The 16722-nt window shown below is 43.6% G+C and overlaps 1 protein-coding gene and 1 long non-coding RNA gene across 2 annotated transcripts; one reads left to right on the top strand and one right to left on the bottom strand.

Moving 5' to 3' along the window:
- The first annotated feature begins 3097 nt into the window (after nucleotides 1-3097).
- lipib (lipase, member Ib) lies at nucleotides 3098-15979 on the top strand. Its single transcript, XM_026180382.2, has 10 exons — nucleotides 3098-3229; nucleotides 8797-9188; nucleotides 9841-9949; nucleotides 10142-10243; nucleotides 10977-11066; nucleotides 11152-11319; nucleotides 11874-11963; nucleotides 12969-13077; nucleotides 13407-13580; nucleotides 14018-15979. Exons 1-10 carry the CDS (start codon nucleotides 3169-3171, stop codon nucleotides 14100-14102), a joined length of 1380 nt encoding a protein of 459 aa, XP_026036167.2. The 5' UTR covers nucleotides 3098-3168; the 3' UTR covers nucleotides 14103-15979.
- Nucleotides 3115-10251, bottom strand: LOC145431181 (uncharacterized). The gene is made up of 3 exons (XR_013911526.1): nucleotides 10096-10251; nucleotides 9813-9921; nucleotides 3115-3221 (listed from the first exon to the last, which is right to left on the bottom strand). It is a non-coding gene; the product is annotated as an uncharacterized LOC145431181 (long non-coding RNA).
- Nucleotides 15980-16722: the final 743 nt, after the last annotated feature.

Here is a 16722-nt window from a genome sequence, read left to right as displayed (position 1 = left end):
GACTGACTGCAGCTGAGGATGGAAGTCTTTGTTCTGCAGCAGACGTGCTTCAGTCAAACCAGACGCTGCAGCAGGTGGAGAACCATGCAGCTCATCGAGACTGCAGGACAGAGACCAGCAGTGCAGACTGCGGGCACAAACCATGTACAGAATAACAGATTTTTGTAGGTTTTTCAGTTCTACTTTTAGAACATCGGTGGTCTGAGGCTAAATTGTGCCCATCTGCGGTTTCGATTGAACCCCCCTCGCCTTTGTTTCGACCATCAGTAACTTTGCGTAGGTGAGTGAAATGGTTTCAGTGTTCGAACAATAACTGCAAGAGGCAAAGAAAGATTAGAAACTCTCTGAATTTACTTTCAAAATTCGAGTGCAGTGGTTACAAATAGTTTTATTTCCTGGTTTTGTTTTTCTTATTATTTTTACCTGCACTCCCGACTCTGATAAGATGTTTGACATCTGAGCCACTGTGCAGCTAAGGCACCAGATGCATATGCAGTAGGTTAGAACACTCTCAATGGTGTCTCTGTAGAAGGACACCAGCAGTCTCTGTGTGAATTTATTCCTCCCGAGAATTCTCAGGAAGTCTCTGTTGGGCCTTTTTCAGCAGCTCGGAGGTGTTCGCACTCCAGGAAAGGTTCTCCTCTGTGTTGGCTCCCAGGAAGCTTGTCACCTTTTCTACACAGAATTATCCAAACATGGCATCGATCGGTGGGACACTGAGCTGCTGCAACTACGTGCGCAGCCATCTTGCAAAACCTGTTTGCAGTTCTGAAAGGGCAAGTACAGAGCAAATCTGTACGATTTTTCTTTCATGACTGAAATCTCGTGGTGCCAGTAAAATTGTGAATGTAACCCTTGCTTAGATTAGAAACAGTTTAATTAAACTCTCTACGCATACTGCATGCATTTAAACAGTAAAGCAGGCTCCTGTTTCCACCACTAATTGCATGATTTTAGCTCTGACGTTACTGTAGCTCTCTGCTTCTGCCTCTCCCGAGTCCCCTGCTGCTTCTGGGTCTCGGCTCTCTGTAGATGGTAAATTACATGTGTTTATGTCAAGTACAGAGCAGGATGGGCTGGGTGCACTGTGGTCAGAGTCTGTGGAGCTATTATTACCCATCACTGGGTGGGTGTCTCTGACTTCACCCATAATCATCCCTCACTAATCAGTGGGTCACCTCGCTGGCAGGGTAATTTGCAACACAACAGGCTCAACCTTCTGCACGAGCTGCAAAATTTGTCTTTGAAACTTCAAATCTGCAGACACAACATAAAACCCACACTGAGAGGCTAAACTCCGCCTGCTTGGTCTTTTTATTCTTTATTTCTTTTTTACAGTAGATCATCACACAAACACTTCTACCCTTTCTTACAGAGAGGCATGAAAATGAAAGGGAAAGAAAGGATTTGTTTAGGGTCACATAGAAAGAGATCTGAGGGCTGCTTTTGGAGAAACGAAGCTCACATCCTGACTGTGGAGCGCTTCTAGTTTACTCCTTTGATCAGTTCATCTCTTGAAAAACATAAACACTGTGTCCTTGAGACTTTATGATTCCCTCAGGATCACTTTGCTGTTTGTATAGTAAGAGGATGTAATGATGTTTAGGCTGAAGAAGAGGAACATTGCACACAAACAAAGCCTGTCTGAGTGGTCACATGGACAGACGTGACCTGGATAATTATGGCGAACAACTTCCTGTTTCATTGGGGGAGTGTTTGAGATCAGAAGGAATGAAGATCCTATTAACTTTTCTTCTGTAAACTCTTGTCATTGTTTTGTGTTTTTTCTTGTAAAAACGCACGCCAGCGCCGTGGACACCCAGAGGCAAGTCTTAATCATGATGTTGGCAATTTAGGTCCATTCACTCGATTCTGAGAGGAGATGCGCCAACATGGGGGGTCATAAGTCACGTGTGCTGCAAGCACCGGTCACAGACCTGGATAAATGGGAACGCTGCGTGAGGAAGGGCGTCTATGCTAAATGAGACATGCAGATCCGCCCACTATGGGTGTGACAGCAGGCTTAAGCACTTTCACCTTTAGCTGCATTCACTCCCATTCATTTGGGACTATCTCACAAGCGCCCCCTGCTGTGCTCTTGTCTGAATGGCAGCCAGTTTCTGTACAACAAAGTTAACAGGAAGTGCATGCTCAATCATCCGGGTAAGTAAATCCCAAAACTTGATTCTGTTCATCTGGACGTAGCGATCAGTGGGAGAAACGTTTCAGTGGGCTGTTTTCAGTCATTGTGCAAAGGTAATGTTTATAAGGTTGGAAGCCGGCAGTCAGCTGAGACTGAAGAAGTCACTCGGATGAGTGACAAAATGTTCCTCCCATAAAAACGCTACATCCAGATGAACAGAATCAACTTTTTGGAATTAACAGGAAGTGGACTTGTTCTCCTGGACGGCATCTGGATCCATTCAGGAGCAAGTTTTTTAAAAACTGAAAAGTTTGTTAAAGTTTTTCTTTGAGAGGAAGAAAAACGTCTTGACTTCTTTTCATCTCCACAATAACTTCTTAACCCCAGAGTTTCAGTCAGGAGCATCAATTGTTTGGTTTAGTGCAGCAGGTATAAATATATGCAAATAATTATTTACATATAATGAAAATGATTTTGGTGAAACAGCTGTTTCACCTCTGGAATCATTGATTTCCATGTTTTTCACCCTTGGGAAGCGAGATTCTCTATTCTATTCACTCTATTAACTGAAAGAAATATAAAAAAAAGGGACATTTTAGCTCATTGTGCTAAACATTAAAGGAGGTGTCAGGTTTTGTAAAATTTAATTCCTGGATTATGAAGTGATCGTCTGCCCTGAAGCTCTGAAGCTTTCACCGTTTTTAAATCACATTACATGATTTTATTTTCCTTTCACCACAAATCAAATCCTCCTTCCTCTGTCCTTTCTTTCCTCATTCCATCAGCTCATGCTCCTTCCCTTTATCTCATTTGTTTAGTGTTCTTACGATCATTGGTTTTTTCCTCTCTCCACTCTTCTAGAAACTGATCCAAGTAAAGACACCACCTCCTTTCCTCTCTCCTCCCTCCCTCCCCTATTCTCTCTCTCAGCAGTCCCTCCTCCTTTCAGTTGTCCTCACACTGCATCGTACCTTCCTCACAGCGAGTCTCCTCGGCTTGATCGTTGTCTCTGCGTCACTGTGGTCATGAGAAGGATGCTGTCCCGCAAGCTCCTGGCTCTGCTGGGGCTCCTTGTGCTCTGCAAAGGTAAGAAAAGTCCAGTTTTCCGACAGAGCAAAAGCTTAAACCTGATTTATGCTCAGCTTTATCTTCAAGATAAAGTTAAAAATAATTGTGTCTGTTTGTCTAAATAAACAGAAACAGACATTCTGAGTGTTTGTGGAGTGAGAAAGAGTTCATTGAAGTGTGAGGAACAGAAGTGAACACCGACTCTGCTCCAGTGAGGAGTTTCCGTCTGGTGGTGTTAAAGTCAATAAGCAGCCTGTTATCCACTCATTGATATAGTTTACTAATGTGTGTGTGTGTGTGTGTGTGTGTGTGTGTGTGTGTGTGTGTGTGTGTGTGTGTGTGTGTGTGTGTGTGTTCCGGGTGGGGTGGGTGCTGATTGGATGAGTGCTTTTTTATAGCAGCCTGATCCAATTGAGGGCAGTGTTGCGCTCAGGTGTGGAGAGCTGCTCACACAGGGAGTCAAACCCCCAACTCATAACGCACACTGATCTGGACTGTATATAAAAGATGGACACAGTTGCAGAGCTGTAATAAATCTATATGAATGAACTGTTTTCTGTTTGGCTTTATTAGCCTCACATGATTGTGGAGTCTTTACAATGTTTTTTCAGTTGATTGAGGTTTGTGGACATTCATCTATGCACAGCTCTCTTTAGGACCTCTTTAGCACTTTTATTCTTTCCTTTTTCAGCCACTCTGTTGTAGATGTGCTGCTGTGCTGGCGATCATTGCTCTGTTGCATGACCCAGTTTCAGCCAAGCTTTGACTGTCAGACAGATGGCCTTACATTTGACTAGAATACTTTGGTATACAGAGGAGTTCATGGTTGACTGCACGGTGCCCAAATCATCAGCCCTCCACCTTCGTGCTGACAGCTGGTATGAGGCGCTTGTGATGATTGGTTTTCTCCAAATGTGGTGCTGTGCATTATGGTCAAACATCTCCAGTTTTGCAAACCTAAGCTGCACTGTCACGTTCTTTTTAGAGAGAAGAGCCTTTCTCCTGGCAACTCTTTCAAATAATTTCTATACTTGATCAGTCTGTTCTAATTGTGCTGTCATGAAGTCTAACATTTAGCACGCTAACTGAGTCTGAGATGACTTCGTGCAGGCTTTTTGCAGCACAAACACTGTGCAGAGGTCCAGTTTAGTGACTCAAGCCAGCAAAGGTGAGGCTTAGCAAACAGTTAACAGGTAAAGCTTCCAGCGTCAAGACACCTGTCAATCCAGGTGCCCCTAATTCCAGTATCCAGATGGGTGTATTATAATAAGATTCACCCCATGTGCAGGTGATGGAAGGAACTGAAACCTGGTTTTCTACAAGGCTGTGAACATGATTATTGCTGTTGTAAATTGGGGAACTGTTACCAAAAACTGCAATGCTTCTAATGTCCACCAGAGGCTGGCTCCAAAACACGAGTCAAGCCCCACAAACTCCCACGTTAAAAATATCCTGTTTGGGCAGATTGTAGAGAGCTCTGAGATTGCAAAAACTGTAAAGGTGCAGCCCAGATTGACTCACAAGTATTCACTTATTTCTCCTAATTTAATTAAAAACGCTCTACTGGGTTTCTTAAGCCTCTGTATTAGGATGGTGATAATCATGAATGAGTGTCTTTAGAGGAAAGGGCTCACAAACAACAAACCTTTTAATAATAAGCATGGTTATAACCCAGTTACACTAAGTGCTTCACAGTCTGTATAGTTGACAACATGCAGGCTACAGACACTTTAAACAAGCTAATGAGACTCCCTGCTATCTGAGATTAATCAGCACAGAGCTAAAGAGGCTAAACTAACACCCAGCGTCACTATCGGAAAAACAGACCTGATCCAAGCGCTTACAGGTGCACTGAACTGTAAACTAATCTAATGACCTTTGACCTGGTCATGAGAACATTCTCTCACAGCCGGGTGCTTAAAAGAAAACAAAAAAAAACAAGGTGGCTAACAACAGCCAAATTTACACTCTGTTGTTTTATTTTGAGCTGCCTGCATGGGTCAATAAATGCTTCTTATATTTGTAGGGGACAAATATCAGTCATTGCATCAGTCCAGTGACAGAAAATGTGTCAAGAAATTAGCAATACATAAGCTAGGGCACGCAAGACAACACTTGCCATCAGGTGTGGGTTTAAAGTGGACATTAAGCTCATTTTTAGCTTTACTAGAATAGAATAGAATAGAATAGAATACCTTTTATTGTCAATATGCACATGTACGATGAGACGCGCAGACGTGGGAAAAGAGAGGGGCGGTAAGGTGCACAGTTCTGCGGCACTATATACATATGAGCAGTCCCAATTCAAAAAAGATAAAATATACAAATATATCTACAATAGTATTGCAAAGTTCAGAGAGCAAAATAATCCTAATTTATCTCATACTGGACCTGAGTGTAGCCCCTCAATTCATCCTGTGTCTGTCTGAAACGAGGAATTTATTCCGTCCCTCACTGTGATTGGAAGCCCCTTTTAATCAGAAGGTTCAAGCATCAGATGGGTGGGGCTTCTGTGCCTAAGGTTGTCCCCTCTGTGTGAAGCAGTACATTTAGACTGGGGATTATTTGTGTAAATTAAATGAGGAAAAACATAACAGGCCATCTTTAAACTCAACTTTATATCATATTTGCAGAAGAAAATGTTTCTACTTCATATTCAGACCAAATTTAGCAAAAAAAAAATGAGCTCAAAAAGTTTCTTTGCTCAGTTATCTGTGATTTATGACAGATGAAGTTTTCACAAATTATTATGGAAAACAAAAATACCTTTCATCTCTCCTCTGAGATGGAACAAGTTCAATAGGAGAATACAGTCCCAGAAGGTTTAGACTGTCAAGTCCCAATTCATGTAGCGGTCCGACAAAAGTTGTTACTAAAATAGAAATAGCATCTGTGTTAAGCTAATATTAGGCTAATGTTTCTGCAAACTACAAAAGAAGTACTACAGAGACTGTCTACACTTTATTAATTCAAAAAAGGCACTAACAAATCCTATATTTTGTCACTGGCTGCATAAATCAGCTCATTTATATAACTACTCCCCCACTCCCCCCCATCATCCTGACTGACACCCCCATCACCTCTGTGGACTCATTCCGCTTCCTGGGTACCACCATCACCCAGGACCTGAAGTGGGAGCCCACCATCACCTCCGTCATCAAGAAAGCCCAGCAGAGGATGTACTTCCTGAGGCAGCTGAAGAAATTCAACCTGCCAACACGGACGATGATGCAGTTCTACACTGCAATCATCGAGTCCATCCTCACCTCCTCCATCACCGTGTGGTACGCTGGAGCCACTATCAGGGACAAACAGAGACTGCAGCGTGTTGTGCGCTCTGCTGAGAAGGTGATTGGCTGCAGACTCCCATCTTTGCAGGACCTGTACACCTCCAGGACACTGCGGCGTGCAGCTCGGATCTCAGCTGACCCTTCTCACCCTGGACACAGTCTGTTTGACCTGCTGCCCTCAGGCAGGAGGCTCCGGTCCATTCGCACCAGAACCTCTCGCCATAAGAACAGTTTCTTCCCCTCTGCTGTTGGACACATGAACAATAACCGTATGACTGTTCCCACCACTAACACATGACCCTACGCTGTGTCACTGCATCATTCCATGTTTGGCACTGATCACCACCTGCACCCATGTATATATCTTTCAACGTAGCACTCTTAATTCTTATTCTCATGTATATATCTCATGTATAGCTCATGCACATATCTTTCTACGTAGCACTTTTAATTCTTATCCCTACTTTTATTTTTTCATGTCTATTTAAGTGCTATTTATGACACTATGTTTGCACTGAAGCACCGCAGCAATTTCCTAATGTTGTAAACCTGCTCAACATTTGGCAATAAACCCCTTTCTGATTCTGATTCTGATTCTGATTCTGATTCTACAAAGCTGACTAGCTAGCTTTAGCATGTAGCTAATGTTAATTTAAGACGTAGACCGCAACACAACATTAATCATTGGTTTTAGCAAGCAGTTTGAGATGTTTTTTATTTTATGGTTTATTTGTAGAGGGACGAGTGTGTAAAATGAAACAACACTGCTGATGACAGTATTTTGGCTTAAGCTAGTTAGCTTAAGCTAACTAACTAAATCTTACTTTTAATTAATTAATTAACTCTAACTAGCAAACCTGTCAGTAGATAGGCTATTATCTGAATTCAAAACCATTTATTACATAATAACATAAAATGAGTCATTAATAGAGCCAAGTGGCGGAGGGCTTTCGCTTTGGTGGCCTCAGAATCTCATCTCTGATTTTTGCGGATGATGTGGTTCTGTTGGCTTCATCGGGTGAGGGCCTCCAGCTCGCACTGGAGCGGTTCGCAGCCGAGTGTAACGCAGCGGGAATGAGGATCAGCACCTCCAAATCTGAGGCCATGGTTCTCAGCCGGAAAAGGGTGGAGTGCCCACTCCGGGTCGGGGATGAGTTCCTGCCCCAAGTGGAGGAGTTCAAGTATCTCGGGGTCTTGTTCGCGAGTGATGGGAGAAGGGAGCTGGAGATCGACAGACGGATTGGGGCTGCGGCTGCAGTAATGCGGACGCTGCACCGGTCAGTCGTGGTGAAGAGGGAGCTGAGTGTAAAAGCGAAGCTCTCAATTTACCGGTCGATCTACGTCCCTACCCTCACCTATGGCCACGAGCTGTGGGTAGTGACCGAAAGAACGAGATCGCGGATACAAGCGGCGGAAATGAGCTTCCTCCGAAGGGTGGCTGGCCTCTCCCTTAGAGATAGGGTGAGAAGTTCGGCCATCCGGGAGGGGCTTAGAGTAGAGCAGCTGCTGCTCCACATCGAAAGGAGTCAGCTGAGGTGGTTCGGGCATCTGGCAAGGATGCCCCCTGGGCGCCTCCTGGGCGAGGTGTTCCAGGCATGTCCCACCGGGAGGAGGCCCCGGGGCAGACCCAGGACACGCTGGAGAGATTATATCTCTCGGCTGGCCTGGGAACGCCTTGGTATTCCCCCGGACAAGCTGGAGGAGGTGGCTGGGGAGAGGGAGGTCTGGACCTCTTTGCTTAGGCTGCTACCCCCGCGACCCGACCTCGGATAAGCGGATGAAGATGGATGGATGGATGGAGTCATTAATAGTCTTTATTTTTCATTTAACACAATCCAAAGTAATGTGAAGAAGCTAAAAAATGAAATGACTTTCAAACTGCTGCAGTTTCAGTTTTTGAACCTGTTACTGTCTGTCTGTGGATTGTGCCTCTAATGTCAGCCTGAATCTATGATTCAGTTTGTGAATCATCCAGGATGATGACACTGGCTGTCTGCTTGAAGCTGTTATTTAGCTACAAAAAGTGGTATTCCTGTAGAGCTGCGGTCTACAGAAGTCAGACTGATTGTTGGGGCTCATTAGTATCATTGACTCTTTACCTTGAAATTTTTTAGTGCCTTAGCTTTAAAACGATATAAAAATCTACTAAACTGAAATGGATGAAACAAATATTCCCACTGTAGCCTGTAGAAACTTTGGACCCGTTTTTCATTTTAATTCTACATAAAACCTGAATTCAGCTGTAAAAGTTGAGTTTGCAATACAACTTCCTGATCTTCCATGTTGTGACTCCAGGCCAGGAGGAAAGTGAAGCAGGCGAATCTTGTGATAACTTCACCGACCTCGACCTGACCCACTGCTTCGTGGGAACCACCCTGTATGTGCGGCTCCTGCTCTACACTCGCTCCAACCTCGACTGTGGCCGCGAACTGAACCACCACCACCTGTCCTCCCAGCCACTCTTCAGCCTCTCCCGTCCCACCGCCTTTGTCATCCATGGCTACCGGCCCACCGGCGCGCCCCCTATCTGGATTAACCACATAGTCCACCTGCTAGCAGAGCAGGAAGACATGAACATCATCGTGGTGGACTGGAACAAAGGGGCAGCCAACCTCAACTACTTCACTGCTGTGAGTTACACCAGAGAGGCCGCTCTCAACCTGACGGGCTTCATCATGACGATGGAGGTGAGACAGACCTTCAGCCCAGACCTTTATTTTCCCTTCCTGTAATCATCCTGCAGTCTATTGTTGAACCAATAGACCAATAGAAGCAGCATCACTCATAGGTTTGAGATATGAATGTCCACTTTAGCTTCACGGTTCTCACCATCTAGGATTATTAGAGCCAGCAGTGGCCATGGTTCAAGTTGTTTCTAGTAGTCTCAGTTGGCAAAGTGTACCAATGCAATGCAAAGACACAAAGCAGAATACATAAAACTTTACAAACTTTGGACAGATTGTTCATTCAACTAATGTGTTATTTATCAGAAACATACATTAAAATGCTCTAAATGGCACCAAATCCATTTCTCTACCCAAGAAGTCCGGCTCAAAGCCTAGAATTACCAGTTCAGCCAGTCTACAGATGTTTTTAAATGACAAGTATTAAATATTTCCCAGGTTACAGGTCCTTCAAGTACTTAAGAATGGATCTAAGTTTTGGTGCTTTTGGTATTTCCGCCACTGTGTGGGCACATTAAATTTTATTAAAGAGATTAGAAGACATGTCTGTGTGAAAATCAGCAGTTCTGTCATGTCCTTTATTATCCTGTATACTTAAAAGGTCTTTATGACAGAGTTATACCTCACCTGTAACGCTGAGCTTTTGTGCCCACAGGCTGAAGGAGCCTCTCTGAGCTCAGTTCACCTGATCGGTGTCAGTCTGGGAGCTCACCTGGCTGGTTTTGTGGGAGCAAACCTGAAGGGGAAGATTGGCCGTATCACAGGTAAAATAAAGTACTCAGAGCGGTGCAGTATGCGAGTAAATGTACTTCATTATCATGTATTTATGACAGATGTTCTTAACCTTTCAGTTTAATGAAAGCAGCGCTGTGGAGTGAGCAGGCGGAAAACTACAAAAGCACTCACATACCTCCTTGCTTCTTTCCTTCCTCCCTTCTTTCCTTCCTCTTCTCCAGGTCTGGACCCTGCTGGACCGATGTTCACCAGGGCCACGCCGGAGGAGAGGCTGGACCCCTCGGACGCCATGTTTGTGGACGTCCTTCACACCGACATGAACTGTAAGCATCTAACGCAGAATTAATAATAATTTAAATAGTGATTTAATATCATTTTAATATTGACCCTTTTTACTTTGATCATTTACACACAAAGAAAGCAACTGGAAAAGAAATAGCTTTTAGTTGTCATGGTGTGAGGAACAATAAACAAAATCTGTTAATTTACAAACACTAGTGTTGCCTGTGAGGTCACACAGCAGCTCTTATAGGATCTTCTATTGATCAGACCCACATCCCTAAAAATGTTTTTACGTTATTAGCTGGTAAATCATTCAAATCTCTTTCCTTCTTTTACAATAAATCATTTTATTTATAGATGAATACATGTATTTACTGATCATAAATTATTCAGACATATATTTAATTATATTTTACTTATTTGTATTAATATGCTTTTACATAAACTAAAAGCATGAATATTATTATGAATTACTATTATTATTACTGTTATTTGGAAATATTCCACATTTTTTTTTAATAAAAAAGGGTTGGCATTAGAAGTAGAGATAATTCTGTTTATAAACATTGTTTTTTTCTTAAATTATTAGTAGCAAGTTATATAAATATAGTTATATAACTGAATGAAAATGTTAATATAATTTTAATTAATTCTAGTTATTATTTAACACGTCTTACCTTTCTATGAACCTAGAAAGTATTTATTAAAAAGCAATAAACCTTCGTGACCTCATGTAAGAGTCGCTGTGTTACACGCTGTGCTCTCCGTGCGCAGCCTTTGGACTGAGAGGAGCTCATGGCCACATTGACTTCTACGCCAACGGAGGCGCCGACCAGCCGGGGTGTCCCAAAACCATCTTTTCAGGTGAGCCCACACACAAACTAGGGAGACACACACACACATTAAATAACACACATGTGCTGAGCGCAGTGTGATCTCTGTCCTCCAGGTAAATCTTACTTTGTGTGTGACCATCAGCGCTCCGTCTTCCTGTTCCTGTGCGCTCTGAACCGAACCTGCACCCTCACCGGTTACCCCTGCTCGTCCTACAGCGACTTCCTGGACGCCCGCTGTCTGCAGTGCGAGACCTTCAAACCGGCCTCCTGCCCCATACTCGGTGGGTGCTGACACTGAATGACCGTGAGAGGGAAACGATTAAGAAAATAATCAATCTCCTGCTACATAATGTTTACAAAAGCTGTTCTTCCCCTGCAGATAAATACTCTGCAATTAATCCCGTTAATCCAGAACTTGGCTTAATAAGTGAGCAAGTTTTCCATCGTCTCAATCAGGAAAGTTCATCTGAGTTTAAATTTGCTCTACGTGCGATTCTGCACGCATTTCAAGGAATCTAAATTTAAGTGATGCTTCAGAGAAAACAGAATTAGATCTCGGCTGCAGACTAATAGACTGTATATAAAAGATGGAGCCACCATTGTGACGACACCTATTGGTTCTGAAGCTTTAAACAGCGCAGATTTAAAGAAGCCTGTTCACAGAAATTAGCTGCAGGTCTGCTGGGGTGCATCAGGGGGCGCTGATGAGCTAGTCGTCAGTGATAACCTGCTACTTAGCGACCAGTAACTCACAGAAAGTGTTCGTATTTGTTTCATTAAGATGCTGGACATCTATCAGGCACCTGATCTTAACACCTGTACGCTTCACCTGCAGGTTATGACGTCAGCCCGTGGAGGGAGACTCTGCAGCAGCTCGGACAGACCAAAGTCTTCTTCAGCACCACCGACGCGCTGCCCTACAAGAGTAAGTATGACACACGAACCTCATAAAAATTCACGTCTCAGGTGAAGCAGACTTTGAAAAGAATGGAATTTCGCTGTAGGATGCGTTCAATGCCCCTAACACTGGGAGCGACGTCCTCCTATAGTGAGTCGCAGCTGCAGCACAGACTTGCCCTGGTGGTTATCAGAATCAGAATACTTTATTAATCCCGAGGGAAATTAGGGTTACAGCAGGCAGCACGCTAATGGCGCATGCGCACTTACAAAGGAACCTGCTGACCAACTTTACACAAACATCACATTGAGGAGACATGTCAGAAAGGTAGGCTGATAGGAAAAAACAACGAAAATACACTACATGAGGTAAGAGGAGGAGAAAAAGACTCCACTCAGACTGAGCTCCTAGTGGGAGAACAGTTTGATAACAGAAAAAACACCTCAGCACAAAAAGCACATGACTATCAATACACTATAGAAACACAAGACAAGCAACAGGGGCGGGTAAAGGGTAAGAGAGCCGCTGTAGACAGCGCATCTGGTCCTGCAGCGTGTCTGCGCTGGTCCAGTCGACTGCTATCTTCCCCCGGTAGGGCACAAGCGTCGAAGGCATTTGGAAAGGGAGGGGGGATCAGTGTGTGCATATCAGTGTATGTGTGTGTGTGTGCGTGCGTGCGTGCGTGCGTGCGTGCGTGCGTGTGTGTGCGCGTGTGCGCGCGCGCGTGTGTGCGCGTTTGCGTGTGCGCGCGCGTGTGTGTGCGTGCGCGTGTGTGTGTGTGTGTGTGCGTGCGCGCGCGTGTGTGTGTGCGTGTGCGTGTGTGTGTGTGAGCACAGAGTTAAGGATTTGAGGTTAGGACTTGGACATCAGAGAGTTAAAGAAGGATTTGGACTCTGTGGATGCTGACCCCACTGTGGGACCCCACCTACAATATGTGCTTGGACTTTTTTAAGAAAAAATATTTTAGGACCTTTTAACAGAAAGGAGTGATGATTGAGTGTTTTGTTGGATTGTGTGTCCCGTGTGTGTCAGAGCTGATGTACAGAGTGGACATGGTGACATGGAACCAGTACCTGCGCTGGGGGGTCGTCTACATCCGGCTGCACAGCGGCAGGAACGTCACAGAGGCCCGAATAGACCAGTGAGTCTTTCTGCTGTTTCACACAGACTGGATTTATGAAAAGCAGGAAAATAGTTGACTTTAAATTTTAATTCTGAGTCAATGAAGACTTTAATGACATAGATAGATAGATAGATAGATAGATAGATAGATAGATAGATAGATAGATAGATAGATAGATAGATAGATAGATAGATAGATAGATAGATAGATAGATAGATAGATAATCTTAGCAAAGGAGATAAAAGTCATCTTTCAGTTTTTTGTTTCTTGTTTTCCAACATAAACACACAAATACAGACTTTAAATTAATGAGTTAAACCTTACGGTCTCCTCGTCTCTGCGCACAGTAAGCTGCTCCGGTTTGAGCAGTACACCTCCACGCGGCTGCTGGCCCAGTTCGATGAGGATCTGCAGCACATCCAGAAGATCTCCCTACGAATCAACACCGGCAACGTCATCGGGCCTCGCTACAAAATCCGGCTGCTGCGAGTCCGCTTCACGCCACTGGAGCTTCCTGAGAGGTCGGTGGATCAGTTTTGGTGTTTCTGAATAGGAACCAGTCTTAGAAGATAAACTGTCTCAAAATCTATGTGGAGGTGTCTCTCTCAGTCTGACCTATGACATCCTAAAAGGAAACAAAACTAAACTGTTGTTCTCCAAAGCCTACGCCTCTAAGGAGACGTAGGCTTTAAGGAGACGTAGGCTACATATGTGTACATATATATACATATATATATGTACACATATATATATGTATATATATTTGTATATATATATATGTATATATATGTACACATATATATACAAAAAAACTGGGATTACCTGTAAATACGCCGACATTATTTGACACTTTGGCCATGTTTGATATTGCACTGGAACAGGAGACGAAGGAAAAGCAGAATAAGTCCACTTCAAAGGCTACAGTTTGTATTAACAGATACATTTTTTTCTCCTTCAGGCCTTTGATGTGCCGCTTCGACATCATCATGGAGGAGAACATAGAGGTGGCGTTTCGGCCTCTGCCCTGCGGCTCCCGCCTCTGACTTTAACACAGCCTAATTCCCTCTTTGGAAACCCATCGGACTCACCTGTAATCCTATTAGAGGACCCTCGGGCGTCCTCTGGGTGCTACAGGCTCTCCCATCCCACCAGGCGGACCTTCGGGGGCCCACACAGGAGAGCTGCCAGCCTCCTCGCCGTGCTGTGGATTACTCCTGGTTTTAACAAACAGGAGGATGAAAGCTAATTAAAGTTATGTTAAGCTACAAGAAAACTGAGATTTTTAACAAGATTCTGCTGCTGAGCTTCATCGGTCTGCGTTCATGTTGGGTTTATCTGGGCACAAAACCCGCTGGAACGCGAGACCAACAACTGCACGACAAACAAGGCAAGAAGGCACTCTCCGTGTTTGTGGCTCGCGAGGGAAGTCAGCCAAAGTTGAGGAAAAGATTCCTTCACCTGAACTCAGCCAACTTCAACTGATTCCTTCGCTACAGCCCTTGTTATTCTCAGCAAGCAATCATTCATGAATATGCAATTACAAATACACAGGACATTCTCAAACAGTCATATCTGAACAACATCAGTGTCTGTATTCTGTGTGTGTAGGTGCATGTGTGTGTGTGTTTCCAGCCATACTATACATAGACATAGAAGTAGTAGAAGTAAGCGTCTTACTAAACTATAAAAACAGGAAGTTGCAATAGGTCATATCTCAAATACACATGTAAAGGTCTTGCACATCAAGAAACAGAACAGTCTGGTATCAACAGCTATAATGGAATTACAACGTCAAGGCTGCTTCCTCTCACACAGTCTTATCAGACCTAATAAGGATGTGACTTTGATCAGCATGCAAACGATTATATATTTCTAAGCACAAATGACAACATAAAAAACATCTCACTCTTACAGTTCACCTGCTGTGAAACTCACACTGTCCACAAGGAAATGCAGAACTTATCTGTGTGTTTGAAGACGACACATTTGCAGAAGGAAAAACATTTAGATTACTTTTTGTAAATGTTGCGAGTTTGTCACTGACATCGAGTGGCAGGGACAGAGTTTACAAAGGAGCTTTTAAGCAGTATAATGTCATAAAATCTGGATTCATGGAAAGAAGCTTTCCTGCGGCACTCTCAGGTGCGGTGATTACCTGTAATATGTTTTCATCATTGCTTCTAAGCTTTCTGATCTCCTGAGTTCATGATCACATGGTTCTCTGCCTAAAACTGCCCAAAGAACATCTCCCCTTTAAAGCATGAACCATGAAATAATTGCCACACATAATTATGTCATTTGCCACAATTCAAAATCATTTTTGTAATTTATTGACTAAAATTTAATTGTGTATTTATTTATTTAGGTTTTCAGGGGGGGGATCCCACTGATGATGTAGAAAACTCCCAAAATCTCATCAGACACACTGAGTGCTGAGGCGTTAAACCCACTGAAGAGCGTTCACTGAGCCATGTGACCGGTGAGGTCTTGCACTAAACGCTGCTCTCTGGTGACCTGTTTTGCTTCTCCTTCTTCCTCGTTGCCTTTCTACCAGCAGCTCTCGAGCGTTTCTGTCTGAGCTCCTCACAGACCCCCTCCTGCTGCACACGTAAAGCGAGCGCTCTAAAAAGATCCGTTTGGAGACGGATTATCTCTTCGCTGCTGCCTGAACTGTGACGCTGCCATGACCTTTGCTCACAGCGACGCTAAGCCGCACAGTTTGTTGTGGCGCCGGAGCTCGGGGTCATGTGATATGTGACTGTAGACATGTGTATATACAGTTAGAAGTAGTTGGTAACGTAGAAGAGCATTGAGCAGGTTTTACTCAGTAAATGTTTCAGCGCTAAAACCTCAGCTCTACTTTTTTATGTATTCTCACATTGTTTGAAATAAATAACTTGTTATACCATCAAAGACCAGATGTATTTGCTTTGACTGTCTTTTTGAACCTGTAAATGAAATTAAGTCTGCGTAACCACGGCAACTTCCACACCACACTGGTCCCAAGTTAAAGCTGCTGCAGAGCACAGCGAAAGACTGAATTAAAGAACATTTTTTTAAAGGTTTATGCCGATAATAATAATTATCATTGATAATCAAACTCAGACTTCATATTACGTTCGTCCAAATTCTCAAGCCAACGCTCATTTCTTTACATTTCAGTAGTAAAATAGATGATTTATTGAAACATGTAAACCTATTTGGAAATATAGTCCATGTACATATGTACATATACCAATTATAACAAGCCTGAAACTCAGTGTTTGTATGACCACAGCCTGAACGCTCTCAGGTATTTCTTTAAGTAGTGTTCAGGAACAGTCCTCCGGGCTAATGAAGAACATTCAAAGCTCTTCTTTGGATGTTTCTGTTCTTGTGATCATGTTGAGGTCCGGACACTGGGGAGGCTGATCCATGACTGACAGTGCTGTGTTTGGGGTCACGCTTAAAAATGAAGACTTTACTAATCAGATGCTTTCCAGATGGTCTCGCAGGGTGGATCAAAATCCGACAGGCACTTTTCTGCATCGATTGTGACGTGATCACCAACGCTGCTGGCTGAAACTGAGCCACAAATATGACCCTCGCAGTGTTTCACAGATGGCTGCAGCTCCTGACCTCCAAACATACTTAAAATTTGACTTAAAATTTCAAATTTGGACT

Source organism: Astatotilapia calliptera, chromosome 9, assembly GCF_964374335.1.
Source record: "Astatotilapia calliptera chromosome 9, fAstCal68.1, whole genome shotgun sequence".
NCBI lineage: Eukaryota > Metazoa > Chordata > Actinopteri > Cichliformes > Cichlidae > Astatotilapia > Astatotilapia calliptera.
Note: the sequence above shows the minus strand (reverse complement) of the source record. Positions and strands in the feature narration are given on the sequence as shown.